This window comes from Calliopsis andreniformis, chromosome 12 (assembly GCF_051401765.1).
Source record: "Calliopsis andreniformis isolate RMS-2024a chromosome 12, iyCalAndr_principal, whole genome shotgun sequence".
Lineage (NCBI taxonomy): Eukaryota > Metazoa > Arthropoda > Insecta > Hymenoptera > Andrenidae > Calliopsis > Calliopsis andreniformis.
The window spans coordinates 14,560,079-14,587,111 of NC_135073.1; the positions used below are offsets into that span (position 1 = coordinate 14,560,079).

Consider the following 27,033-nt stretch of genomic DNA (forward strand, 5'->3'; position numbering starts at 1 on the left):
CAACTTAGGCTCATCCCACGTTAATCTTATCAAACATTCTGAATGACAGTCTTGGTCCTCCTAAATCAGTGCCTGTAATTATGTGAAAGTGGTCTAAGATCAAACTTTAAAAATATTGAATTTTCCACTAATTTGTGATCTAAATCTGTGCAACGTCAAGTGAGTGATAAATTCAACCCTTGCAGATTTTTTACCGACGCGACACTATAATAAAACACTTCCACTCTGTCTTCTATTCAATTAACTTTTATATCCAATGAAATAAAGAATCTTGTTCCCAATTTTGATCTTTACGTCCTCTTTTACAGTGGATATGCTGAGTCTCTCCACCGCATTAGAGCAGTTCGACTCACACGGTCTACGCGCTCAGAATGACAAGCTGATCGACATTCCCGACATGGTGACAGTGCTAACATCTCTTTACGAAGTGATAACGGCTGACAATCCAACGCAGGTGTCCGTGCCGTTGTGCATCGATTTGGCCATCAATTGGCTCCTCAACGTGTACGATAGGTGAGTGTACTCGACCATTATTGTCTGTCAGTCAACTCAAGCCTTGTGCAATCAGATAGCTTCCTTCCCCGAACATTATCACGCTTATCAAAACATTTCCCTCTGTTTCAGTCAACGAACTGGTCAGATTCGCGTGCTCTCTTTCAAAGTGGGTCTGGTTCTGCTATGCAAGGGTCACTTGGAAGAAAAGTATAGATGTAAGTTTCACGTTCGTGCTTCTTGTTTTTATCGCAAACCCAAGTGCTACAAGGTGTGTGATAGAGCATGGGATTGTTCCAGATCTGTTTCGGCTGATCGCCGATCCAAACAGACTAGTGGATCAACGGAAACTGGGTTTATTGTTGCACGACTGCATTCAAGTGCCGAGGCAGTTGGGTGAAGTGGCCGCGTTCGGTGGGTCGAACATCGAGCCCAGCGTTCGTAGCTGCTTCGAGAAGGCTGGAAAGGACAAAAATGAAATAGAGGCTGTACACTTTTTGAGCTGGCTGCAGCAAGAGCCGCAGAGCATGGTTTGGTTGCCTGTGCTTCATCGACTCTCCGCGGCGGAGAGCGCCAAGCATCAAGCGAAATGCAACATATGCAAGGAATATCCCATCACTGGGTTCAGGTAAAGCAGAATTTGTATATTCTACCTTAGTTTCATAGTTAAAGTGTTTGAAGTCGGATGTACCTGGAATACAATCCTTTATTTTTGTTTCAGGTACCGATGCTTGAAATGCTTCAACTTTGACATGTGCCAGAACTGCTTCTTCTCGGGACGCAAGGCAAAGAACCACAAATTGACACATCCGATGCAGGAATACTGCACAGCGGTGAGTCCTGAATCGTAATATATCTTTGCAATATATTAGATTGCAAGCTAAATTTCAGAACTATTGTAAATATTCATCAAAATTGCGATTAAAGTGAAATATGTGCTGAAATTTAGTTTACAATCTAACAAAATAACATCGTGCATAAACTCGACAATACCCCTTTATTTCTCTCACAGACCACGTCTGGTGAGGACGTGCGCGACTTCACGAGGGCTCTCAGGAACAAATTCAAGTCGAAAAGATATTTCAAGAAGCACCCAAGAGTCGGTTACCTCCCAGTGCAGACTGTCCTCGAGGGTGACGCGCTGGAGAGTCCTGCTCCGTCGCCTCAGCACAGCTCTCTGAGCCAGGACATGCACTCTCGACTGGAAATGTACGCCTCCAGGCTGGCGGAAGTCGAGCTGTCGCGCACAAGAAGCAACTCCACGCCGGACAGTGACGACGAGCACCAGCTGATCGCCCATTACTGTCAGAGCCTCAACGGCGGCGATAATGTGAACGTGCCCAGAAGTCCTGTCCAGGTGATGGCTGCGATCGACGCCGAGCAGAGGGAAGAGCTGGAGGCGATGATCCGCGAACTGGAGGAGGAGAACGCGACGCTGCAGGCGGAGTACGAACGATTACGCTCGAAACAGACGCCGGGTTCGACGCCCGAAGATGGACATGGGAATAGACAACCTGATTGCGACATGATCGCTGAGGCGAAGTTGTTGAGACAGCACAAGGGGAGACTGGAGGCGCGCATGCAGATACTGGAGGATCATAATCGTCAGCTGGAGGCTCAGTTGCAGAGACTTAGACAACTTCTTGATGAGGTAACGTCCTTTGAATGGATCTTTGAATTATTTAAGTAGTGTTCCGTGCAGAGATAAGTTCTGTGGAAGGAATAGAGGTCTGAACCCGGTAGAATCTCTTCGTTGTTTTTTAATTGAATAATTGGATCTGATGCTTTGTGCCCCTGCTAAATTTCTTTTCATCTCTGCACAGTATTATATTTTTCTCAAAGAATCTATAATATTGAATATTTCTTACAGCCAAACGCTTCTTCCCCATCGAAGACGGGCACGCTGCAGACGCGAAGCGTGACGGCGTCTCAGCTAGCAACTGACTCTCCCGCGAAGATGAATGGGCACTACCACGATTCTCCAGGTACGTCAGTTTTATTCTAAATTTACGTATTATACTTTTGGTACACTCTCACGGATCAAACCCAGTACTATTTCAAGATTCGAGTCCACGACACTCGCTCAGTTTTTATCCACACACATAGCTTAAACATCCCTCGCTACACATATCATACGCGGGGAGAAAACAATGTGGGCATACTTAAAATAGAATCGTATACAAAATAAGGGGACGCAGGATAACTCTGCCAGCGCTACACTAACTGCATATTAATGCGCGTTTGACAATGTGCCAACGAAATTAGCATAAGCTTATCGGTATGGGTGTATGGGCGTAGGTGGTGGAGGCTCGAACGAGGGAAGAGTGAGCAGTTTAGAGAGGCCACCACCGCCACCGCATTCTCACAGCGTTGCCCATAATGTGGGTAATCTCTTACACATGGCAGGTTCGTTCCTTCTTCGTGTACTATTTAATTGTCTGATCATTCATGTAGTGTATCAAACTTGCAACGTCGAACGTTCAGTGCACGACTCATTTCTGCTTAACAATAACAATGCTTTCCTGTTTTTCACGCCACAGGATGGATGTAAGGTGAGACTATCAACGCTTCTTTTCCTGCTGGATTTCCTATCCACACAGTCACTATAAAACGTGTCTAGTTTCATTTAATCGGGAATCGTTTAGTGTTTAACATCAAAATCACTGAATAACTAGGAACTAGGAATTTAAATATCATATAACATGTTGCGTTCAAATTTCTCCTCGTTTTCTCGTTTCATTGCTTCTTCACGTCTGAAGAGTCATATAAATGTCTGAAATATTCTGCCAGACACTTTTCTCGCTATTCATGTGTGTGCATGTGGTGAATTGGAAGCAAGCGCCTGAGTGTAAATAACTGTGTTTGTGTATTTAACGATAAGTAATTGTGGATGATTAAGAAATTTGCAGTCTGTGGGAAGAGAGACTGATGTCAACTTTCTCCTTTTAGGAGACTTAGGAAAAGCTGTCGGTGAACTGGTAACAGTCATGACCAGCGAGGATTCTGCGAAAACGAATGGACAAAGGGCACCACCACCTGCTTTTAAGTAACTACGCGACCATACTCGAGGATACTTTAAGTTTCAACGATAACCGAGAATGTGTCACCGAAATATCAATTCGAACGATCATATGAATACATACATATGAGATACTTTACGAACTTTAAACATAATCAATGACCAATAAAGAGTCTGGCTCTAACGCATATCAGAGAGGTGGTATTATCGCGCAAATGCAGGGTCAGGGGGACCGCCGCAAGTGGTTTTGGGTATTTTATAAGTTTTGATATACACCGTTGTATAGCTAAATTATATCAATAAGACGACTTATGGTTTGGCTTCGGGCGGTTCCCTGGGACTAAACATTACTACATATTGACACATCATATCATTGAGAAACTAATCGTATGATGAAAGAAATCAGTTGTTATTAATGCTTGCTAGTTAACGAAAAAAAAAAAAACTATTACGAAGAGGAGAACGAAGAATGGATTATAATGAATTATAAAGAATTACACGAAAAGGAAATATCATTAACGAAATGCATGCAAAAGCAATGTATCAAATCACATAATCTATTATAGGACCGTAGGTTATATATTTACATACCCATTCTGTTCACTGCCACGGGCTCTTCCTCGACATTATTCAGACATAACACGATGTACATGTTGTGATTCTAGACGACACGTAAGAACGAAGATTAAGAGAAAGAGAGGAGAGGAATGTGAGAGGAGATCCATTATACCCTTCCGTACATCTGCTGAAAAATCCTAAATCTTACATCGACATACACACACGTACACAGACATATCATCGCATAACACGTACGCACCCGTACATACATCATATACATACACTCGTACACTGGGGACTTTTTGTAATCGATAACGAAGCAAAGCAATGTGCATTATGACTTTCAAATTTATTTTTTATCCGGTTACAATCGTTTTTTCATATTTTTTAATGGATTTTAGATGGCAATGTCTCTTATTTAAGCCTGCCGGATGTTACTTATATTTAAGAGTATATCGATAAGTATCTAATTTACAAGCTGTAGGCTGTATTCTGATATGTAATAAAGTTGTCTAGAAAATAATATCCTTGATCGTAATATCCTTCAATTTTTATCCATAGTACTAATAATATCGTTCGTTCCCGCAGTTTTCAAGAACCGAACTTCAAGTTCCAAATTTCAAGCAATCGCTGTAGAAAAATTCTGGAAATTCGATAAAAATTATTCAGTCGCTTCAAATTGATCGACGAGCTCTCAGAAAACCGAATTCCTCGATCAGGAGACTGTCCAGATAGCAAGGACGTCACCTTGACCGGTTTTAATTCGATCCGGTTTTAATCATCCTTCGATGGAAACCGTAAGTGAATCGACGAGCAAGAAAGGATCGAAGTGGTCAAGCATGATTGCTCTTGGAATGCGCGACAGTGTCGTAAAATATTGAAAGACGATACTCCCCTGGAAAATAATACAAAAATAGTCCTATCTTATCTTTTTCGCTAAAAAATCAAGAATATATCAAGCGAATCATCTAACAAATAAAGACCGAAGTCGAAGAACTCGCGCGTCGCGAAGTACATTCCAGTGGCTTGAATTCCACTAATGTCATCAAGATTTTGAAATCGGATTGCACATCGTTTCCCCGCGGTTTGAGCTTATTTGATGAAACTTGATACATAAGAAAAAATAAGATATCAAAGCAAAAATGATATACGAAAAGAATATTAAAATATTAAGATTCCATGTGAAATAGATAAAATATTAATTATTTGATAATAGAACTGATAATTTTATAATTGATCTAGTAGGCCTAGATCATGAGAACAAATTCTTAGAGGCTACAAGCTTTTTTACACTTCAGGTTGATTACTAGAATTGTCTTATCTTTCTTGAGCAATATTGATCAATCTTAAAAAATTTCACTCTGTAAAAGTTACATTAATTGTGCATAACTAGTCGTGCATGACGATCTTAGATTTTCTAGGTTGCAGCCTAATAGAAATAGATCCTCTATTGCGCAAATTGCATAGCAAACTCGAGGGAGTCGCGTTCGGCAAATTAGCAAGTATCTCTGAAACACGCAAGGGGAGGTCCTTGCACTTAACACTGGTTTGCGTGTGGCGAATAGCGTGAACAGGGGACGCGTGTTGGTCGCACGCGTACACAGGCAAGATGCACTCTACTCAGGTACCGGCGTGGCCTCGACCTTGGTGCATTGCTCGACTGCACTGTGCATCGTCCCACGCAGTGGCGTAACTCGTCCAGGTGAGATGAATTTTTTCCTTGACAGTGCCCCCGAAAGGAAACCCAATTTCTATCGAACTCTCCCCAATTCCTTTAAATTAATTTTTCTTCAAAATTCTTTGCATAGTGCATCTTCCAAGAGGGTAAAAAAAGTTAAAAATGATTACAATTTTTTCGATACATTTTTTAAATGTTTCATGTATTTTTATTTTGAGTAGCACAGAATTGTTTTTTTTTTATAATTTTTCTTTTTATAGAATTTATGGATATTTACTGCGAGTTATAACTTTTGAACGCTATGAACCAGTCACTCGATATGGAAGTAAACATATTCGTGCTTTTAAGGATCATACATTCGTTTGGCTCTGAGTACAGCCGATTGAGTCATCGATACGTGACATGTATACGAAAATACGTAAGCAGAAATTTCAGCGTACGCTAAGATTGTCGAAGGTCGATCGTAATCGTTCCCTATTATGGCAGGTTTCATTGAACACTCATTACTCGATGACCAAATAGAAAGTGTACTACATTTTACTCCGTAAATATCAATTTTAATCCTTGTTCCATCATGTTTTATTACATCAAGCATACGATTGAATTCTTCAGTTTTACGATTTGTAAATGCATGAAATCAGTGGAATGGCAAATCCAACTCAAGAAAAAACACGATGCAGTGTTTTACATGAATTATGTGAAACCTGTGCCTCTCGAAGAACTTATTAAGTGAATTCCATGCGTTCCTCCTGTTACGGCAATGCTTTTCTCACGGGGCATTGAACGTCCTTAGAATACAGTAGAGATGTGAGGAAGCCAATGTGCTATCGTGAACAGGGGCAAGGAGCTTATATGGGACACAGTTTATAATATTCAAATTTGGTTTAAACCTTTCAGTCAGTATTCAACGTTAAAAAAGAAACTCAAGTAGAATATTAAAAAGAAAGAATTATGAAATTTTCATACACATCCAGGATATAAAAATGAAATAAGCAGGAAAAATTGCTACCCATAGTAGGAATTTAAAATTTATTTGACCAGAAATAACAAAAAATACGCTCATAAAAAGTTTCTTGTCGCCCTACAGCCAGTTCCATTTCCAGAACAAGTTCTCGACCTAAAGCAACAGAGGGGCTTAAGAAAGCAGTCAGGATAAGGCTGCTCGAAGGACCCTACAGTCCACACTCATGCAAAGTTCCACGACCTGACAGAAACTCCTTTACCAAGAAAAAAATTTATACACAAATTCAGGGGAAACAGAATATAAATAAAAGATACGAAAATCGTTTCGCATGCGATAATTCAACGCCTTAAAAAGAGATAACACAATCTTTAGTGACGATTTTTTAGACTTTCGACGTGAGTGCCATTCAAAGAACTCATCGGTCTACATCTGAAGCTGGCGTCATCGGTATACACAAATCAAGCGGACGCCGGTCATGTGGTAAGAAATTAACAAAGCAGCGGTTGTAAAAAAGTGATACATAAAAAAGCTGGTATATCAATGAGCGGTACCCAACTCGCGATAAAATCCATTTAGAATTTGAATTTGTAATTTGAAGGAAAATGCTTCTTCATTGTGTAAAAGGAAAACCAGACCAGTTCTTTTTTAGCGTGACTTCTTTTTATGAATACTAAGTTAGGAGATCGATAGATAAGAAAAATAAAAACTGGTATAATATAAAGTGGCACATGGAAGCATAATAAAAAATTTCAATAAATTTTTAGTTCAATTTTCTCTTTAAAAAAATTTCATTTACTATATCAGTAGAACATATACTAACTAGACTTCAAACCTCCCCCCACCATCTCAAAAAAAAAAGAAAAAGAAGTTATTTTCTCATCTAGCCAGTAAAATGCATTCTCATCACCCGAAAATTGATGTTTCCTCAAGAGAAGTCTCCTATAAAAGCATCCTATTCCCTTTACAGCTCATATTACCACAGGGAATCATCGTTCCTCCCGTTACATCGTAAACGTTACGCGTAACCGGCTGCACAGTAGAATTTTTCGAAGGCGGCACGAAAGTGGCTCCAGGAATTCGCCGGACGCCGCCTGACGTCATCCCCGTGCCAGACTGGAGAACGGAGGTCACGTGTCACAGCGTCAGACGAAAACTCGATACCCAGCGACCAATAAGCGACGAAAGGACTCTCTCCAGCGCGGCGCGCGATCGTCGCTACGCTCGGCGACGCGTCAGTCGAGCCGCGTCTGTCAAACAGTGAACGTCGTTCGGTTTCCCCTCGAGGACTACGATCTCTATTATCGTAACTTCAGTTCGTTGGAACGTTTTTATACCCCTCTTTCAACCGGTGAGGACCGACCAGGTGCACATGATGGCCTGCAACAGAGCTGCCAAGTCTGGCTTCGCGGCGGAGGCGCAGAGGAAGGTGAGACATTTCTGTTTTTTTATTTTCTTTCGAGGGTGTTCGCCTTTCACGTTCGCTTAGTGCCACCGTGACCCAGTGAGCGGACCACCCCCCGTGGAATTCGACCTAGTGAGGGTGCAAGCGCCTGCGCTGTGGCTGGGGTTCATTGCACCTGAACTCGTGTAAAGGATAGGGCATGGAATTGTATTTGGGGGATCGATGCTCTAGTTTGAGGTGCAACTGGTATTGGTGTTTCTGATTGTGTATGGGGAATTGTCGATGCTCGTATTTAATTAATTTTGAAACATATACTGGAGTTGGTGTGAATTCGATGGGCAGAGTGTCTACTGATGTTTCGTGAAGCGTCTAATTTATTTTGGGGGAAAGTTTGTTATTTTATATTTAACTAGAACAGGGTTGGAGGAATAATTTCGTTTCTTGAATATTTTCAAAATGTTTGGATACCCCTGTGATTTTGCTTCGTATGGAAACGTGGTGCAAAGAATTTATGGCTAGTAAATATTATGACGCTTCGTGATGCGGGCAACGTAGGATCGATTCACGTGTCTCTTGGATGTCATTCCTAACGAGTCGCTTGCGGGTTACAAGACGACTGTCAGAGATACGTCGTTTATCTCAGAGTAACAGTAATCCCATAGTTGGAATACCGAAACCGAAAACAATTAAAATATAATTCAGACACAATTTCAAATACCCACCAAATACAACACATATTAATATTATAACAACTCAGTCCTCTCAAAAATAAAATATTTTTCGCTTTCACCAATCAAAAGCGAATCTCTTTATCAATCAAGAAAACCAACTTATCATATCCCAAACAGAAAAAAAAACGAGATTATCGAACACTGTAGCCTTTTCAAAGAATCGTGAAATAGTGCAATGGATAACGCGTTGCAGATAAGCCTAGTGCAGACGGAAAGCTCCACGGAATCGTTATCAAAATATTTTGATAACCAAGCAAGGAGTGTCGGCCCGATGAACACCTGAGATATGCCCACCTTTCCGACGAACCCGCGCGCCGAGCAACAGCTGCAGGGCGATCCTTTCTTTCGGCCCCGGGAATTAAAATGAGACTCGGTTGCCAAAGAAGGGAGCGTCCCTCACGAAACTCGCTGGCCATGGTACACTTCGCGATGGCTTCACCGTGGCCCCCCTAATATTTTTCTCCTGCGTTACTGTGCGATAGAGTCACGGTTTCTCTTGGGCCCAAGTCGAGCCTCGATGTTTTCACAAGTGCAAACACCAGTATATTAAAATCTCCGTATATTTTTATCCTTCGTAATTTTCTTCTTAACGAAAGAATTTCAGGCTCTTATTTCTACACGAAAAATATTAATGTCTGAGTTTCATAGTCCAGGCACACAAATTATTAGGATTATAAATACGAGGCTCTCCATGTATTTGTATCCTTCATCAATTTTTTGCTGAAAGATCATTTCTTGCCCTCCTTTTTACTACAAAAATAGTAATGTCTCGGTTTAATAGCTGGTCCGCATAATATAAAAAGAGTCCCAATCTCCCCTGATGGGAGATAAAAGCCAAAACTGTGTCACATTTAAAATAGCACATAAATATCCACGTCAGACGATTGATAACACTGCAATCGGGGAGCACCGTTTCATCGCGAAAGACAAGACCCCAGCATCTTTCAATTAAAGGGAAGGAAAATGGGGCGACTTGGACACAAGGGTCTCCTTGTGTATAGGGTTCGAATATAAAACCGGTTCTTTTTGTTTCCCGCGAGACAATCGACGAGTAACAAGCACGAAGGACGCTCATTATGGCACTAGCGGAGAAACTCATGCTCATTACGAAGATACGCTTATCGTCATCGGTATGCAACGGGTTCGCCCGATGCATTTCGCTCGAGTCCGCCTTTCGTCCCACGATTAGACGCCAGGTCGAAAGAGGAGAGGGGAGGGGCACGTGGAAGTGTAATAAAAGTGCGATGCACTCTGGTTTTAGAGATTCCAGAGCATTATGCAACGTGTCGATGCTGTGATCATTTGCATATTTCGAGATGATGAGAGGTCATTGGTAATACTGTTATCGATATCTTGGGGGCACGCGTAACCCATGACCACTTTTCATTAATTATTGGGTCCCTAGGTTCGAAGATGGTCTGTGGAGCAGCTGTTCTTAGGGGCAATTAACAGTAATGCAATTCCCCTTTTGAGACCCCTCTCGTGTTTACTGTAATTGTAATTATAATGTAATTGTTCTATGAAGGGAGTTGAAGATTTTTAGAATTAGTTGCAAACAAGAAAGGGAAGTTGAACTGTGAGAAGTTGAGTTTTTTATCAGGTACTTCAGGGAATAGAAATATAATACTTTAGGAATTCTGTTATCGGTCTATCAGTCTCTATAATAATTCTGAGAAAGCTTAATCGAACGAAATAAGTTTGTGGTCTACGTGTTCGACAGTGTCAAGAATTTGATACTGCGTGGACATATCTCGAGCCTCGTTTCCACGAGTCACGCTTTTATCGTTTTCTGTCGCCTGTGACGTAACTATTTTTGCTAACCTACCGTCAATTATAATTCGATTAGAACATGTTCTGTTATGGTAGTCCTAGGTAATTGACACTGTGTTTAGTAATTGTTATTTAATAGTATCTATGTAATTTCTCTTGGCTGATGGACATACAGGAAGGATATTTCGTTAGAAAATCGAGATAACAATTACAGCCATGTGTTTCCGTGAACGTGGCTGCCATGAATGTGCAGCATTATGCTCTGGATCTAAAAATAGGCGTGCTTCATCCCCGAGGAGGATATCTGTATTAGCCGCCGGAAGCAGCGTAAAGTGGTTTCCGTTTTAGGAGCGAATAGCTGAAGGCACCTTCGGGGAACCCATTCTTCTTACAATTTTTTCTCCTCTGTTCAATCATCGGCGTCCAATTAACAGTCGTCCTGGAGCTCTCTATCGTTTTCGTGAAATACACTGACTTCCGCTCTTCATCGTCTTACTCCCTCATTCAAGTCTCCGCGCAGAGAGGTTCTGTACAGTAGAACGAAAATGCAAAGGAATTTTAGAAGTATATTTGCCACAATTTTTAACTGAAATTTCAAATTTCAAGTTTCAAATTTCAAATTCAAATTCAAATTCAAATTTAAAATTTTAATTTCTTTGAGACAAAATTGAACAGTTCTTCCAATTTAACTGTCAACTACTACTTGAGACTAATTTTAACTGCTAATTCCTCTGAATTTCAATTTCTAAACACCGAATTTGCCTCGGCCATCTAAACCAAAACTAAATTTTGCACCTTCACCAGAAATTTCTAATTCCTGAAATTTTCTATTTCTTGCGCATAGCGTTCTTGTATCTAGAACCATCATGTACCTAGCACGTATTTTGGAGTGTAAAGCCTGTCTAAAGATTCCAAGCGCAAATATTTGAAGAAATCATCTGCGCTCGAGGCAATCGTTTCGGTAGGACCTTGGGCGCTGTTGCAACCGCGTATCGCGAAATTCCGCGGCCGCGAACCGACATAAATTTGTACACAAATCATTAGTTGACGTGGCGAGGCCAAGCATGGCAATAGAGGCGAAGGACACCGAGCGTGCAGCACGAATTCCGTTAAAGTAAGTCGAGATACATGGTACGTGGAATCCAACGTCTGCTTTCTGAGCGATCCCCTCGCGAAAACGAGGTTCCTTCCATCGCAGTGATTCATCGGGGCGCCTTGGAGGAATCTTGAGTAACCGATGGTGATGAAGTTCGATGAAGAGCTCTCGAGAAAATTTATGATAAAAGTGTCTGACTGGAGGAGCCAAAAAGTAGAAGGTTCAAGTTTTAGTTTAAGTGGTCTATGTCGCAATGGTTTTGGATGAATCTTAATCGAATTCAGGGATTTAGAGGTTCAGTCATTTTTCAGGAGCATACATTTTTTTGGAGTGTATTTCAAGTACTTCATTGATGGAAAAGTTTGGGAAACATTGGGTAATCGTGTCTTCTGTTAAAATTACTGTGCGCAACAATACACTCTTATCCTGTTACGTGAGTTGACTAGGGATTATGTTGAGGTAGAACGAGAATTGTGTTTGGAAACCATTGTTTTTTAAGCTTCCGTGTAGCTCCAATTATTGCAATTAAAACATTCTGAAAAATGTGATAAAACAAAGTCGATTTAATTTTGAGTGGAGATGCAATTTAGATGCAGTTTTAGATGCACCGTTACTGCTACAACCTCGCTCACTATAAGTGCAGTCTATCCTAAGGGGATTCAGGAATACACCCAAGTCAATTAAAAACGACAAAGACTGACCGAGTTTGTCAAGATTCCGTGGCAACCTCGACACGATCTCCCCCTCACGACCTTGCATTCTTTTAAATTAACACTCGCAAATTCCCACGATTGATAGAACGCGTTTCACGGTCGAGGAGCAGCCGTGAACTTCACTTTGAATGCAATAAATTCATATCTAACAGAATCTTGTTAGGATTCTCATCAATATTCATGAATCAGCGGTCAAGTCTTTCCTGTTCCATTTATTTATTCACTCTCGAAAAGATTAAGTTATAAAATTTACTTCGTCTAAAAAAAGACTGATAAAAAAGCATAGAATTAATACAATTTTTACAAAACGACTATTCTCGTAACAAACTCAAGTTTCTTACATTTTAGACTCACGCTTAAATTTCATTGCCTACCTAATCTACTTCAACTTCAATAGAGAATAATTTCAGTAGCCAGTAGTCGGTAGTTACACAGACAGAATTCGTAGTTCTACGAATGAAGGCAAAGTGCCTTAAATTACACGTTCGAATAAGCAACAGCAATAGAAGCTCAGTTGGCATATCTGATTACAAATTCTGCCCAAGAGCGTGTAAAGCCGTGAAATGGATTAAACCAAAGTTGTGCAGCGATTGTGTAACCGTGACGCGTAGCAGTAAGTGACTTCATTCAATTTGCAAAGTTCCACGTGCGATGGCTTACCTGTTCGGGCTTCGTCTCGTTTAGAGGCCCATGTATGGCCGATGGCAAGCGGGCAACCTTCGGAAAGGTGGCTCAATTGAAAACGTCTGTCGCGTGCACGTGGACGAACCATGTGGTGTTTCAATGCAAGCCTCTTGCGAAGTGGGTCAACGATTTTTCTGACAAAGATACCTCATCGCTCACGGTGACAGCATTGTTAAGAGGATGAGCGGATTAAAGACCTACAAAACTATGAGTGATTTGTCTCGAGTGTTCCATAATTGCAGTATGACTGATTGAATTACGCAGAATTATATAGAAAGTGTTTCGTGGTTTGACGGCATTTTGTAGTTCGGAAAATATGGAAAATCGATTCGTGTCGCGTTGAAGTGTGCTTCGAAAATGTTATACAATCCCTGGAAAGTGGGTCAGCGATTAAGCCCATATCAAATCGAGCCTTCCTTTAAAGTGACTCACCTTTTAAGGGATGATCGTTAAATCCGGATACCATGGAAGGCGTCGAGATGGTTTCAGAAGGGAATCTTCTGTCATTGACGCGAGCCTGTACCGTAATGGAAACTGGTCAGACGAGCTGGGGGCTTCTTTTTAAGCGTGGTTCGCCTTGTATCCACGATCAAGGTAGATCGATGCAAAGTGCTTCTCTTTAGATAGACGTGTGTTCTATTTCAGGAAGACCAGAAATAAGAATGATTGAAACTGAAAGTGAATTAATGAATAGTTTTATTGATATCTCCAGCGTGAAATCGATCGAGTGTAACTGATTTCGTATCACTCATGTATTAGTTCGATTGATAATAGTTTTTTTAAATAAGCGTGATATCATGATCAAATACTGCTAGTTTTATTACAGGCTATTACTTATCTTGATTCTTCTATCTCTGTCGAAAAATATAATTGCTAAAAAATATAATTGCCAATCATAATTTTTATTATCGCAGAATTGAAAATCTTCAAAAATTTCTTATTGATCTTTTTATGCTCGATTTCCTTCAAATAAAGCTGAAGGCAATATTCGTGTCGATTGAACGTCTATCGAGATTTGTACTCAATCCAATGAACGAGTCTGTTAACAACGTTAATTTTACGAGCCTATAAATTAATCAGAAATGACTTGGTGTAACGAGGAAAACGATTGTGCAGTTGGGGGCGATTCCTTCGGTTCGTTCATGGGTTCAACGATGCCCAGGCCTCTGACCCAGTTTTCATGACCGTGAACGAGCGAGCGTGCCATTAAAAGCGTCTCGCTATCGCGAGTGCTGCTGGAGGAGCACAAGGCGATCCTTTAATCGTGAACACTTGCCCCTCAAACGTGCTCGAGCCTCTTATACTCGACACAATCTACCTTCGTTTATCACGTAATCAGTACAATTTGCATATGGTCTTCTATGTTAATAAACGAAAGTGGAGATAGTGGCAGGAAGAGTCTAGGTCTGGTGGTTCCACTTGCAACTCGTAACACTGAATCACTCTGATGCCAACTCTGTCTACTTTTATTATTAGGTTCACTGCTCATGAGGATAAATATATAAATAAGTTTTGAATAAATGATAAAGTCGATTTGTTGCTTCAGTGGTTCAATTCTACTGTCCCAGATCAGAAAATTATCATTTTAGTGTCAAGGTATGTCCCATGAGAGACAGACTGAGAAAAAAATTTAGGTGAGGGTTAATCCCCCACAATTCTGACCACAATGGGCTTCACCCACGCCCTTCGAACTTCAAAAGCCGGTTCCAGAGTTGGTTTCGAGATTGCTTGGCATGCAATGGAATCTACATATGAATAAGTAGGTGTCAGACCCTGTACCCAAGCTTCTCTGTTTGCTTTCGAATTTTTGGAGAATTTGTAGTGTCTTACGAGAATCCATTACTAGAGTTCAACTAAATTTCAAAGATAAATTGCTCCAAATTGACCCCACAGATTAATACCTATATCAATGAGGACTAATCAGAGACTTCTTTTCGAGTAAGTCACGTCAGATCATATTGTCAATTAATTCACTAAGTACCAAATAGGTATTACGAGTCACCTAGCAGCACATTTTCCTCAAGTCAGTATTTATTCCACTCGACAACCACGAGCTGCGAATATTTCCCAGCGAACATATGCCATATTAACGCACACTCTTTTTCTGTTAATGAAATTATCGTACGCTTACCTAATACCTAAATATAGAAATCGCATCGTGTTCTATATTGTAGCCACTGTATCAGAGAAGATAGCAGACCACCAGGCGATTATCGTGGAACGTTGAAAATGTTTGCAAGAGGACACTTGTAACAATATTGAACCTTATCTACCTAGCATCGCTCTCTGAACGTAAATGTTCATAAATCATGGGAAAAGCTTGGAACACATATTAACGAGTGCATAATTAAATGTTAGAGCACCCTGTGCAGCACCTGTGCATTCTGATGAGGAAATCAACAAGTGGCCATCGTTTCATTCATTAGAGTGGCTGTTATTATCATAATTTTGACTCTATTATGCACGCTGATTAATGTAGATACGAATGTGGAGCAAACATATTGTCAAGCTGTTTGCTACAAATTCTTCAGTATATGCAGAGTGATTTCAGTTTCAAGTAAAGCTGTTTTTCTATTCATTTTATACACAGAGCTATTCTGTTCGTAAACTCTCTGAAAGGTCTTGTCAGTATTTTTACTCCTATGGAAATTAATATTATCTAGAACCGTGTAAATGAGACTGTTGTTTATGCATGACTGACGTGGTAGAGTGTTTAAACTAGCTCCAAATAAAAAGAAAAGAAATTTGTTGAAGCAGTGTCTAGCCATTCAAGAGGTCCCTTCTTCTTTCAAGAGTAATTAGGAAATTAGTCACTCCTGCTTGAAAAGAGAGTGGAACTAAGCTATATTTATAGGTCCTCGCGTTTGTAAACACAATTGATATAATTAAGAAACGTACTTGGACTTAGGTGAAAAAGTGATGAAAGAAATAACTGTACACAGAGCCACTGGCGCAATTTCTTTCACTAACTCGTAGAGAGCGAGCCTCAACGATGCCGTGAAATATTCCAATGGGAACCAAAGTTTTAGGTAGGCAGAGGCTCTTCCTGTGAAAGCTTGTTACTCACATTAGCCATTAACAATCACTGTGTACACATCCTTGTAGAGCTGCAATTTCGATGGGTCTATGCGTTTGGTGAAAGTGAACATACGAACCTCTATTGTTCTTCCTGCAGACTTCCTGGCTTTTGTAAAGAACCAATTAGAAATCCCGAAATTAGCTGCTTTAAAAATTTATATTCGAAAGAATTCAATTTCTAATGAAATATTACAGCAGGAACTGTAAAAAGGGGAAAATGTACGAACCAAGAAAAGTGCACATGCAACCCACAATTTATTTATTCGTGTAGATTCTTCGAAAATTCAAGACTCCATTTCGAGGAAACAGTTTATGGTCCATGTAGGTCGTATATTATTCTAATTGCATGCAAGGGGCTACGATGCTGAACGTTTTACGACACGAAATGCATCACGATCGAGACACCGTATGCCTAACGGAATATGCATACTGCACCGGGATGAATGCGACGGTCCGAGTTTGCAAACCTCTCCTTTTTAGGCAGCCGTACACGTGAATAACTGTGCGCCCATTGCACCTTCTCCAGCAGTCCCCAGGGAGTTCTGAATAGAAATCTTGTCAAACATCTTCTCATAACTTTCTGTAATTCAGTAGCTTAAGTCAATAGCAGAGACTAGAGACCATACGTAGGCGAAATCGGTATTCAAAGTGATGAGATAGTTACAGGATGCTTCAAAACAGGTGGTCAGGTCTTAATAGCAGCTGTAGTAGGAACAGAACATTTCCTGTTTTCTAATATTTTATATTTTATACATTATTCTCTCACAATGTATTACAAAATCTTTTTGTACCATTTTGTTACAAAAGATACTCCACTAAAATTGATGAAGCAGTGCACAGTTTCTGTGACTTGAATAATCTTCTGCAGGAGGGTTACAATGACCCCTCTGCAATGACTGCACTACTTCCGTTTTGACATTGACACTTCATTGACTAAGGGCCAGCTATTTAACTAACTAAATATATAAAAGGAATAGAAGATATACACTACTTTATTCTACAACCTAAGTTCCCTGTACAATTTGACCCAAATCGGTTCCAGAAAATGGAGGAACATCATCTGTGACTCAGAAGCGCCCATAACTTGGAAGTAGAGTCAGACATGACAAGCCAGACTGTTTTTATTACTCCTGTTTACTAAATCCAGCTTTAAAATCACACCTACGCTGTTTAGCGTCGCTGGGGTCGAAAGAAGGAAGCCAGGAGACCTATCCACTTTCTGGAAACCCTCTAGGCTTAGGGAGCGTAGGCGGAAGTGCGTCGTCAGTGGCTTTGAGCGACACAAAAACCTTCTCCGAAACGACGCTGCTTTCGTTGACGACAGGAAAGATTCGTGGGCAGAAGGAACAACGAACGAAGTGTTCGAACAAGTTGGGTCAGTGACTCGAGCGAACAGACTCGTGTCACAGACCCTACAGGATGTGTTACTTGGATCACTGGCACACCGCATAATTAATAACAAGCGGCTCGAGACTCGTTGACCCTTCGAGCTTGGAAGATCGATGAAAATCTCGTGAATCCCTTGATGAAATAAAATTAAAAGAAAAGAAAAACTAAAACTTTTTTCATTCAAAGAGTTAAAAAATAATCATTCTTAAACTTCTACTGCTATAATATTAATTATTGATTAATTTAAAAAGAATCACATTGATTGACGATCGCAAATCACCTCTGTTGCAGATAAACAGTAAATACAGCGAGGAATTGGCGCAAGAGTGTCTGGAATGGATCAAGACCATCACAGGCGAAAATATAAACACAAACGGAGACATGGACAACTTCTACGAGACCCTGAAGGACGGGGTGCTTCTTTGCAAGTACTTAGAGCTTCATAGACTAATATTTGTTAACTTTGTGTGAACACCTGCTTGAATATCGATCGTTATTTTTATCTTGCAGATTGGTGAACGATATCAAAGAGGGCTCAGTGAAGAAAGTTAACAAAACCAGTCTCGCGTTTAAGTGTATGGAGAACATAAACGCCTTTCTGGAAGCTGCGAGGGCACTGGGTGTCCCAGCTCAGGAGACCTTCCAGACTGTCGATCTCTGGGAGAGGCAAAATCTTAACTCTGTTGTAATCTGTTTACAATCCCTCGGTAGAAAAGTATGAAAGCAACTTATTTAATAATTTTTTTAGATGGAAATCCTGGTTGCTATGGATTTTCATTATTTATTAATATTTTCCAGGCTGGTAACTATGGCAAACCAAGCATTGGGCCCAAAGAGGCGGACAAAAATATTCGTAACTTCACTGAGGAGCAATTAAGGGCTGGTCAGGGTGTAATTAGCTTACAGTATGGTAGTAACAAGGGTGCTAATCAGAGTGGTATTAACTTTGGGAACACTAGACATATGTAAACTCGTTCGTTGTTAATGTCACTCGAAGAAATTCCAATTCCACTCGCCCCCCTTTCCTCCATCCTTTTCCTCTTATTTTATTTCCATGATGGTACTAGATTTGTGTCTCTCTTGTTGTGGTCCAAATTCATGAAAATGATGCACAAAGGAAGTCGAGCTTGTACGATAAACCTGATGACTTTGAATGCATTTATATTAGGAGTCAATAGAAAGTACGTGTAATATATCTGCTGTAAAATTCTTTTGCACCGTTTTCGGCGATGTGAGCAGTCTCAAATGTTACATAATGCTCAAACTCAAAATTTATATGTGTATACATTTTCGAGGAGTACATTATTATTGTTAATGTATTGGGAGCAATTAAAAATATCGTCCCGTTTTCGAAGAGATGCCAATTTTTGTTTACAAATGTAAAGAACAAAGTTGCAGCCACCGATTACATTTGGACAATGTGGCTCGTGTATTTGTTAAATATTTCATATAGACTATGAAAACTGAGCGACTGGGCTGACTGACTAGTTGTTCTGTTGCTGTTACTGTGAAATCCTTTACGAGTTACAGTGTAACCAGATTATACATTAAAAATTCATGTTGCACGTGAAATGAACATTATTATAATTATTGATAAATGAGCTATTATAATTATTGTGTAATGATGGATGATGGCAGAGTTGGTTGCAATCTGTGGTGCAATTGAGTAGGAATAATGCTATGCCTCAGATTAAGTTAAAACTATAGAAGAAATTTATTTCGAATGAAGGTTCGCTTTTAAGGGAGAAATTAGAGTAAATCACGTGACGATTTTCAAGACCAATATCTTTTGAAGGCAATGTTTCACTTGGAAAAGATATATTTTAATTTAATTTGAAGCATAAAATTCCGCCACAATTTTTAACCCACTCTGTACAATTATATTAAGTATTTTGTACAAATATTTTTTGATGATTGTAAGAAAATTTTTCATAATGTAACGGTGATATGAGTTAATAAACAACCCATGGACAAATAAGTAAATCACCATTGCTTTGCTTATAGAACTATTTTTATTTGAAATCTCTATAATGCATAGCCAAGAAATGAAGACACTAAACTATCTGTAAATGAGTGTTTATTTTGGATTCATGTATACAAAGAACTATCTTACAAATTACAGTGAAACATTCTATTTTAGGAAAGGATAGTAATCAAGTCCAGAATTATACTTAAATTTAGATTTATCTCTCCTGAGTTTCTGTTTCTCAGCCTGTTTTATGATATTCAAAACACTTGGCCTGTAAAACAAGGGAATATAAAACTCTTATAGTCTATGGAGCTAATTTATACCAATAAAAACTAGTTACCTAAAGGGTGGTGGTAGTAATTCTTCTTCTAATGTACATTCCCGTTGAGTAGTAGGTAAATTTTGTTTATATATTCTTACTCTGATGATGTCTATATCCCTGAGATATTCATCTTGAAGTTCTTTTAAGGATACTGGTGGAACATCAAAGCAAAACATAAAATGACTGAAAAAAGAAAGATCCTTTTGTGATTAATTTACACAAAACAGTAATTAGCTAGTATCTTATTGACCGATCAAAAACATTTGTAAACACAAATTGTAATCTTACCTAGCTTCTCTATGAACTTGACCATGGCTACTTGTTTTGACAGGAAGTTGTTTTTCTCCCCAATTTTCGATTTTCCTAATAAACCCACCGGTTCCGAATATTCCATTTGCTACTCTTTTCAAAACTTCTGCAGTTTGGGACTGTAAAAAAAGTAAGCATTAAAATAAATAAAAACAAATGAACGTTAACAACGTGGTTTAAAAACATTGCACTATTAATTATTAATAACTGTATAAAATGTTTACATTTGTGTAAATAATTTATAGGTTAGGTGTATCTGGCATAAAATATAATTAACATTAAATGTTGTCAGTTATAGAACGATACCTTTTTCATAACTCGTAATAGTATTGGCATTTCGTAAGTCGGCATTTTCGTATACTATTTCTTTTCTCAGAAATTAAAAAATACACAATTACATATTCTACTCTAACGCGTTGACGAAAATATGGACTACGAAACACTATAACCACCTAGCGGCAAAACTGATGAACTAATAGTACCATTTAAAAAACACGGAATCAGTAAAAATTGGTTATTTAATAATTTATTCGTTATTTAAGCATCCAGAATACTTTTACAGTCATAATAATTTATTACATAATAATTCTATGAAGAAATATTGCATAATTACAGTGAAAAAACGATTTGTGGAAATTTATAAGAAGGCCACGCCTTTGGATCTACAAATTTTTAATGGCGGCGCCTATGGCCCTCACCCGTTTCAGAACTAGGGTGAGGGGTGCGCGGGTGGAAACTCAAAAAAATTGTCACCACTAGATGGCGGCAGCACTGCTCAATCAGTATCAGGACCGTATTCTAGGGAGCGGTGCCCCTTTATATTACATTTTTCAAATCAGTAAAAAAGTAATAAAATAGCAATACTGTTTTACAAAATCGTTCGAAATAGTTTAGAAAGAAGTCAAAGCTTATCAAATATATAAATAACTAAGTAATTAATGGATTGAATAAATAATAATTCTAAACTAAGCAGTGCTTCAGTTTCAACACATTTTAAGTTAAAATTCATTTATTTGAAGTAATTTGATGATACAAAATCATTAAAGACACCCCACAGTTCATTATGCAATAATAACTAATAATAAAATCAGTTGTTTTTACTTGGAGAAAAGTATGAACAAACTATTGATTGTATAACCTCTAAAATTCCAACGAACTTGTAAATTTGTTAAACAGAAGCATAAATTTCTTGAAATTAATCGTAATATTTAGGTTGATCTAAACTTTAATCTTCCCCGAAATAGTTTACTTTAATTCCTTGCATTTATACTGCTGTAATTTTGTTTCAGACTGAATCGACAACATTGTGTGCGATATGCAAATTATAAAAAAAGTCGCTGAGCGCCAGTTCTAATTTTTATCAATTGTTAACAAATTTATAGGTTATATTACACTCGTAATGAAACATGTATTTAAGATCATTATTGAATCTCAGAAAATATAATATTTTGTATTTAAATTTTATAAAGCAACAGCGAAATTTATATTCATGCAAAATTGAAAATAATTACTATCCTTCATTAAGTTTACCTAATGTATTACAATATTCAAGTAACAGTCCTTTAAAATGCTGGAATTGTAATTATGCATATAAGTCAGAATTATTTTGTTCTAAATGTAAAGTCCTACAAGAACCACCAGAAAATTTAACTTATTTTGATATAATAGGCATACCAAAAAGTTACGATGTAACAGTCACAGAAATTCAAAAAAAGTATAAAGAACTTCAGAAATTATTGCATCCTGACAAGTTTGGCAACAAAACCGAGGTGAAGTATTATTGATACTGATAAGATTATTTAACAATTCTAAAGTGGATTTTTTCTGCAGAAGGAGAAACAATTATCTGAAAATTTATCATCACTGGTAAATAAAGCTTACAGCACATTATCTCATCCATTGAAAAGAGGATTATACATGTTAAAATTAAATGGTATAACAATATCTGAAGAAACAGACAATATGAATGCTGAATTCCTAATGGAAATCATGGAAAAAAATGAAGAAATAGATGATGCACTGAATGATGTGGCAAAAATAAAGAAAATAATGCAGGAAAACGAGACAATGTTGAATGATATGTCAATGTAATACTTCTTTTTTGACTTAAAAAATATCTAATAATTTGCTGCTAATATTTATCTTTTGCTTTCAGGGAAATTGGGGATGCATTTAGACAAAATAATATAAAACAAGCAGAAACTCTCCTGATACGAATGAAATATTATGACAGTATAAATACTAGACTAAAAAAATTGAAGCATGACTTAGGTATAGTAGACTAAATATAGTTTCTACTTATGTATATACTTACACAGCAATAACTGTAAATTAATTTTAATATATAAATATATGCTTACATGTATATATAGTCAGTATAAAATTTATAACGTAGTACTTCACTATTTACAAAATATTTAAACATTCTCTATCAATATGAGATAAAAACAATAACAAGACTCCATGAAATTATATTATTCTTGCTCATTATCTATTTTCCATTGTTCAATCCACTGACATATTCTATTTATATTATCTGAAACTTCATCTAAATTATTACTTGTCAATTCATGAACTATTTCTTCCCTGTAGGATGATTTGGCTTCTTCAAGAATTGTCTGAAATATTTCACACTCTATATTGTCCTCTAATTTTTTCCCTGTATAGCCTCTATCCTTCAGACGGTCATACAAAATTGTGTTATCAGTTCGTAACACAAAAACAATGTCAAACCATCGTTCTGGGAAAAAATCTGATCCATGGTAATCCACAATTTTTCCACCCTCACACATGAGAGGTTCCATATGGTCTAGCAGCTACAATTAAATTTTCTTTTATAAATTCAGCCTTCAGAAAACTATAACAGTAAAAGTATTTACCTTGTCTTCATCTAAAATAGGACACTTGTATACTTCATCATATTCTTCTAGACATTTATTTTCAATTGCAAATTTACTAACGTCAATCCAAACTAACCCCGTTTTCTCCGATAAAAGACGAGACATTAAACTTTTTCCTACACCAGGAGTACCTGAAATTGAGGAATTTATTGTCTGATCTTACATTGATCTCATCTACTTGATTCATAAAGTAGAAAATAAAGTTTCACGACTTTTCATAAAAGCGGCAAACGATGTATTTTCGTTGAAGCATTAAGCAATCGTTAAAAAGGAAATTATTATAATGTATTCCAAAATATTAAATTCTATATTTACCTGTCACTAAGATATTTGGAGAATTTCTATCCATGTTAACCATTTTTAAACAACCTACTCGGCCTTTTTAACTTCTGTAATTATTAAAATGAACCTAATTACGAACTGTAAACATTGCTAACACGTTTTCAGGGGTGATCGCACATGTGTAATTTCAAACACGAGGGCGCTGTATATTGTCAAAGAGATAAGAATAAAACAAGAAGTAAGCAGTAGGTGAAATTTTGATAGATCCCAGAATATTTAAAAAATTATTTCTATCGTTTATCCCGTAATTAAAATTGTTCATCTACATTCGCTACATTATTCGTATACTGCGTATTAATCAGAAACTACAATTTTTTCCCTAAAAATTATCTTTCAAAATATTTAACTATGGACGCGAGAAATCTGTTAAATATTTATTGAAATATTTTACATCTATCTAAACAGATTATTTTACCTTCGATATATAGCTAGATCATATTATTCCACGATTTCAATATTGCTTGAAGCATTTGTTACTCGAACCTAAAACAAATTACCATTTATCGATATTTTCGAAGACTATCTCGTGAAAGATTAAGTTATCTTCGCTTGGAAAGCTACAAATAAAAGTAACCATCAAAGGTCTATATTTTTCTACATACTTCATGGACATTGATGCAACGTAACACGTGTTGGATTGAGTACGTTTATTTAAAGAGAGAGAAGACGTAGTAGTTTCACCAGAAACACGGAATTTTCGTCACTGCTTCGTAAGGTCAATTTAACATTGATATTAAACTTTTAAACATATCGGACGGTAGCACGGTTGCCAGGACAGTGGAGCGTTGGAATAAATAAATAATCAAAGGGATTCCAAGTTGTGGTATTTCAGGAACAATCGCTCACGGCACGACCTGGTACGACAAGAATGAGCTGGCATAATTCGTTGCGCTCATTATTTCGAAGTGATAGTTCCTCGAAATTTAGTACGCCTCACGATGGTGCCGTTTGCTTTGTTTCTGATTACTAATCGCCCCGGTCCTGATGTAAACTACGAGCCCTGCTTCTCGACACGATTTTCCTAACCTGCGTTATTATGGTTTATAACCTAATTAAAACCCATAACATATTGTTATCTGGTTCCAGTGTGAAACGAAATCAATCGGTTTTCGTGCGTGTCTATACATAAATGATACGATGCAACAAATTGTGTGCGCATAATATGATCGAAATTTTCGTATTTCAATGTTTGATCCAGTTTGAGTGTTAAAGAAACAAACAAACAAGGTACTTGTAGGTACTGATATACAAGGTGTTCTATAGTTTTCTGTTCAGACTTCACCAGTGTGTTCTCTAGGAAAAGTAAGAGAATATATTGTAACAAAAAGTTCATAAATGCTTTGTTAATCTTTATTGTAGGAAAGTAGAATCATCTGATTAACCATTTAGAGATCTAATCTAGAGTTTTATAACAAATACATAAACAGACTTTAAAGACTTTAAATATTTAAAACTTTGTAAGAAGTTGTACTAAAAGTATGAAATGCGAAGTATATGGTAATATCACAAGGATGCATTGACCTAGGAGGTTCAGCATTGGCTTCCTAGGTCACAGAACTTTATGGGGCACCCTAAATGAAGGGATTTGTAATACAAAACTATCTACATTTAAACAAATTATACAAAATCATAGCAAAATTCAATTTAGAACATATGTGATGGTATGAATATTATATTAATCTTACTTTTACGTATAGAACACAGAGGCCAAGTTCAAATACAAAACTGTAGGACATCCTGTAGATAAGAGGGATTGCTTATTTTGAAAGTTTTCTATAGGGTTAATTTAAAGAGTTTAAAATTCAAATACAGATGTAATCAGTAACTTTTTTTTAACAATAATGTTTTTTTTGTTGTTTCAGAAAAGAGTAATAGAGAAAATTGGTACAACTGCATTGGTACACCAGAGAAGGAGCAAGATATTGTAACGAACATTTCTCTACCAAAACAACAAACAACATAGATCATAAAAAATTTGAGCATTGCAGCGGTGCAGAAGGGCTCTATGTGCTCCACATCGATTTCAGCGAATGGTACTTTAGTTTTCAAGAATATTGTATCACGACATCAGAGGAAACGGTCATCTGTGAATCGTAAACTTGGCACACGACAAAAGCAGTATGCGCAACGAAATCACTGCGGCAGTACTATTCTTAGTACAGCTGATAGAAAAAAACGAAAAATTTAGTCCTGATCAATTGGAGTGTTTCAAGCGACGTTTGGTCGAATTATTGACGGAACGTTTTAAAAATCACTGGTTCCCCGACAAGCCGTTCAAAGGTCAAGGCTATCGATGTATTCGCGTAAATGGTCATAATAGGAGGGATGCTACTTTGGAGAGTGCTGCCAATGCTGCTGGAGTGAAGTACGAAGATCTATCGTTACCGGTAGAATTAACGCTGTGGGTCGATCCCAACGAAGTTTGCTGTCGATTTGGAGAAAGTAAAGGATCTTACTGCACATTGGCGTCATTTGATGATAAAGAAAATACTGTACCAATTTTCCATAACAATGACGAAGGATTAGGAAAAGAGAATAAACAATCTGAGGGGCAGAATAAGATACAGGTTCATACATATTATTTTTTATGCAAATTTATCTCTGATTTTCCTCTTGTTAGCATTCAAAAATAATGTGCGCTTTTTGTTCTTTTTTTGTTTAGAAATCCCCTTTGACCACAAACACAGAACAGCAACAGAAATCAAAACCATTAAGCTCTGCTAATCAAAATCAACAGCATAGCAATAACGGTACAGGTAGGAGGCGCAATTTGAACAGCCCCAGGCTACACCTCAATAGAAATCGTTCATGGTTCAGTCACTCATTCAGTATGGGCTACGGTCCTCATCCTATAAATCAACCATGGTATAACATTATGCCTCCCCACTTTTTGGGTGGTCCATCTCCACCTCCTTTCATGGGTCATCGAGGGAATAAGTGGATTCATCCACCTTCTTATCCTACAGGACCTGCCCGTTTCCACCATTGGTCTCCCAAAGCTGCTCTTAAAGTATAAACAAACCCTCCTTATGAAAGTAGTTAAGAAATCTGTTCCTGTCTATAAAACAGAAAAAAAAGGAAAAACAAAATTGTTGTGTAGGTTCGAAAATTTTATATTTCAATTTAAAAGTGTACTCGACATTTTTAGCAATTTTGAAAATAACATGGTACATGATATTCTTAGATTGGATATGAAAATTTTTATATTAGGAACAGATTTATTAACATTTCAGTGACGAAAATTATCCATTTTGTAATTACAAATGACCTTGTTCGAATTACGACTAAGGCTTACGATTTTTTATGACGAGAGATGTTGCATTATTACATGTTATGTATAAATAATTAATTGGATGATAGATGTTTAATTCCGGATGCAAGGTTGCTTGTAAAATATTAGATTTAGTGAGAATTTAACTAGAACGAATTAAGTCATTGGTGTGTAGGACAGAAAGAGATGAATGTCATATCATTTGTGACAGTCTTTCTAATTGATCCTCGGACAAAGGATTTAGCGAGAGATAAATCATATATATATAAATATATATTTCAAAAGGGAGCAGTATTGATTTTAAGCGGGTTTCACAAAATTAGATACAATTGCTCATTAAATTGTA

The 27,033-nt window shown here is 37.8% G+C and overlaps 6 protein-coding genes across 12 annotated transcripts in view; 4 read left to right on the forward strand and 2 right to left on the reverse strand.

Annotated features, from left to right (window-relative positions):
* LOC143185975 (dystrophin, isoforms A/C/F/G/H) overlaps positions 1-4,175 on the forward strand; it is a 431,935-nt gene extending 427,760 nt beyond the window's left edge. The window contains exons 47-54 of the mRNA XM_076389324.1: positions 309-509; positions 600-710; positions 793-1,120; positions 1,214-1,325; positions 1,505-2,143; positions 2,363-2,477; positions 2,791-2,898; positions 3,442-4,175. Of these exons, the coding sequence (XP_076245439.1) occupies positions 309-509; positions 600-710; positions 793-1,120; positions 1,214-1,325; positions 1,505-2,143; positions 2,363-2,477; positions 2,791-2,898; positions 3,442-3,542 (1,715 nt within the window). The 3' untranslated portion in view covers positions 3,543-4,175. The remainder of the gene's footprint in view (positions 1-308; positions 510-599; positions 711-792; positions 1,121-1,213; positions 1,326-1,504; positions 2,144-2,362; positions 2,478-2,790; positions 2,899-3,441) is intronic.
* Positions 4,176-7,973: 3,798 nt separating this feature from the next.
* On the forward strand, positions 7,974-18,545 carry Chd64 (transgelin calponin-3). The gene is made up of 4 exons (XM_076389203.1): positions 7,974-8,137; positions 17,866-18,002; positions 18,085-18,289; positions 18,373-18,545. The coding sequence occupies exons 1-4, from the start codon at positions 8,081-8,083 to the stop codon at positions 18,541-18,543; spliced, it is 570 nt and encodes a 189-aa protein (XP_076245318.1). The 5' UTR covers positions 7,974-8,080; the 3' UTR covers positions 18,544-18,545.
* A 1,089-nt stretch (positions 18,546-19,634) lies between these two features.
* Mrps6 (mitochondrial ribosomal protein S6) lies at positions 19,635-20,625 on the reverse strand. The gene is made up of 4 exons (XM_076389204.1): positions 20,481-20,625; positions 20,154-20,293; positions 19,884-20,048; positions 19,635-19,814 (listed from the first exon to the last, which is right to left on the reverse strand). The coding sequence occupies exons 1-4, from the start codon at positions 20,523-20,525 to the stop codon at positions 19,706-19,708; spliced, it is 459 nt and encodes a 152-aa protein (XP_076245319.1). The 5' UTR covers positions 20,526-20,625; the 3' UTR covers positions 19,635-19,705.
* A 348-nt stretch (positions 20,626-20,973) lies between these two features.
* On the forward strand, positions 20,974-22,549 carry Hsc20 (iron-sulfur cluster co-chaperone protein HscB-like protein, mitochondrial). Of its 3 annotated transcripts, none has more exons than XM_076388816.1 (4): positions 20,974-21,105; positions 21,464-21,943; positions 22,005-22,261; positions 22,330-22,549. In XM_076388816.1, exons 2-4 carry the CDS (start codon positions 21,581-21,583, stop codon positions 22,457-22,459), a joined length of 750 nt encoding a protein of 249 aa, XP_076244931.1. In that variant the 5' UTR covers positions 20,974-21,105; positions 21,464-21,580; the 3' UTR covers positions 22,460-22,549. The 3 variants fall into 3 exon arrangements, with proteins under 3 accessions (XP_076244931.1, XP_076244933.1, XP_076244932.1); XM_076388818.1 differs by lacking the exon at positions 20,974-21,105 and adding an exon at positions 21,163-21,285; XM_076388817.1 differs by lacking the exon at positions 20,974-21,105 and adding an exon at positions 21,294-21,386.
* Positions 22,496-24,163, reverse strand: Ak6 (adenylate kinase isoenzyme 6). 2 transcript variants are annotated; one of them, XM_076388819.1, is made up of 5 exons: positions 24,019-24,163; positions 23,832-23,899; positions 23,390-23,463; positions 23,054-23,205; positions 22,496-22,990 (listed from the first exon to the last, which is right to left on the reverse strand). In XM_076388819.1, exons 3-5 carry the CDS (start codon positions 23,430-23,432, stop codon positions 22,649-22,651), a joined length of 537 nt encoding a protein of 178 aa, XP_076244934.1. In that variant the 5' UTR covers positions 23,433-23,463; positions 23,832-23,899; positions 24,019-24,163; the 3' UTR covers positions 22,496-22,648. The 2 variants fall into 2 exon arrangements, with proteins under 2 accessions (XP_076244934.1, XP_076244935.1); XM_076388820.1 differs by lacking the exons at positions 23,832-23,899; positions 24,019-24,163 and having other exon boundaries at positions 23,390-23,526.
* LOC143185642 (uncharacterized) lies at positions 24,048-26,566 on the forward strand. 4 transcript variants are annotated; one of them, XM_076388813.1, is made up of 3 exons: positions 24,048-24,131; positions 25,279-25,983; positions 26,079-26,566. In XM_076388813.1, exons 2-3 carry the CDS (start codon positions 25,537-25,539, stop codon positions 26,430-26,432), a joined length of 801 nt encoding a protein of 266 aa, XP_076244928.1. In that variant the 5' UTR covers positions 24,048-24,131; positions 25,279-25,536; the 3' UTR covers positions 26,433-26,566. The 4 variants fall into 4 exon arrangements, with proteins under 4 accessions (XP_076244928.1, XP_076244930.1, XP_076244929.1 ...); XM_076388815.1 differs by lacking the exon at positions 24,048-24,131 and adding an exon at positions 24,178-24,273; XM_076388814.1 differs by lacking the exon at positions 24,048-24,131 and adding an exon at positions 24,296-24,342.
* Positions 26,567-27,033: the final 467 nt, after the last annotated feature.

Excerpts from the sequence above, each read along its gene's own strand:
- Chd64 (XM_076389203.1), top strand. The coding sequence starts at position 8,081 with ATGATGGCCTGCAACAGAGCTGCCAAGTCTGGCTTCGCGGCGGAGGCG. Across the intron at positions 8,138-17,865 it reads CGGCGGAGGCGCAGAGGAAG|ATAAACAGTAAATACAGCGA; the intron begins GTGAGACATTTC and ends CCTCTGTTGCAG. Across the intron at positions 18,290-18,372 it reads TACAATCCCTCGGTAGAAAA|GCTGGTAACTATGGCAAACC; the intron begins GTATGAAAGCAA and ends AATATTTTCCAG.
- Mrps6 (XM_076389204.1), bottom strand. The coding sequence starts at position 20,525 with ATGCCGACTTACGAAATGCCAATACTATTACGAGTTATGAAAAAG. Across the intron at positions 20,294-20,480 it reads TATTACGAGTTATGAAAAAG|TCCCAAACTGCAGAAGTTTT; the intron begins GTATCGTTCTAT and ends CTTTTTTTACAG. Across the intron at positions 20,049-20,153 it reads CAAGTTCATAGAGAAGCTAG|TCATTTTATGTTTTGCTTTG; the intron begins GTAAGATTACAA and ends TTCTTTTTTCAG.
- Hsc20 (XM_076388816.1), top strand. The coding sequence starts at position 21,581 with ATGTATTTAAGATCATTATTGAATCTCAGAAAATATAATATTTTGTAT. Across the intron at positions 21,944-22,004 it reads AGTTTGGCAACAAAACCGAG|AAGGAGAAACAATTATCTGA; the intron begins GTGAAGTATTAT and ends TTTTTTCTGCAG. Across the intron at positions 22,262-22,329 it reads ATGTTGAATGATATGTCAAT|GGAAATTGGGGATGCATTTA; the intron begins GTAATACTTCTT and ends TTTTGCTTTCAG.
- Ak6 (XM_076388819.1), bottom strand. The coding sequence starts at position 23,432 with ATGGTTAACATGGATAGAAATTCTCCAAATATCTTAGTGACAG. Across the intron at positions 23,206-23,389 it reads TCCAAATATCTTAGTGACAG|GTACTCCTGGTGTAGGAAAA; the intron begins GTAAATATAGAA and ends CCTCAATTTCAG. Across the intron at positions 22,991-23,053 it reads CTATTTTAGATGAAGACAAG|CTGCTAGACCATATGGAACC; the intron begins GTAAATACTTTT and ends ATTTAATTGTAG.
- LOC143185642 (XM_076388813.1), top strand. The coding sequence starts at position 25,537 with ATGCGCAACGAAATCACTGCGGCAGTACTATTCTTAGTACAGCTGATA. Across the intron at positions 25,984-26,078 it reads AGGGGCAGAATAAGATACAG|AAATCCCCTTTGACCACAAA; the intron begins GTTCATACATAT and ends TTTTTTGTTTAG.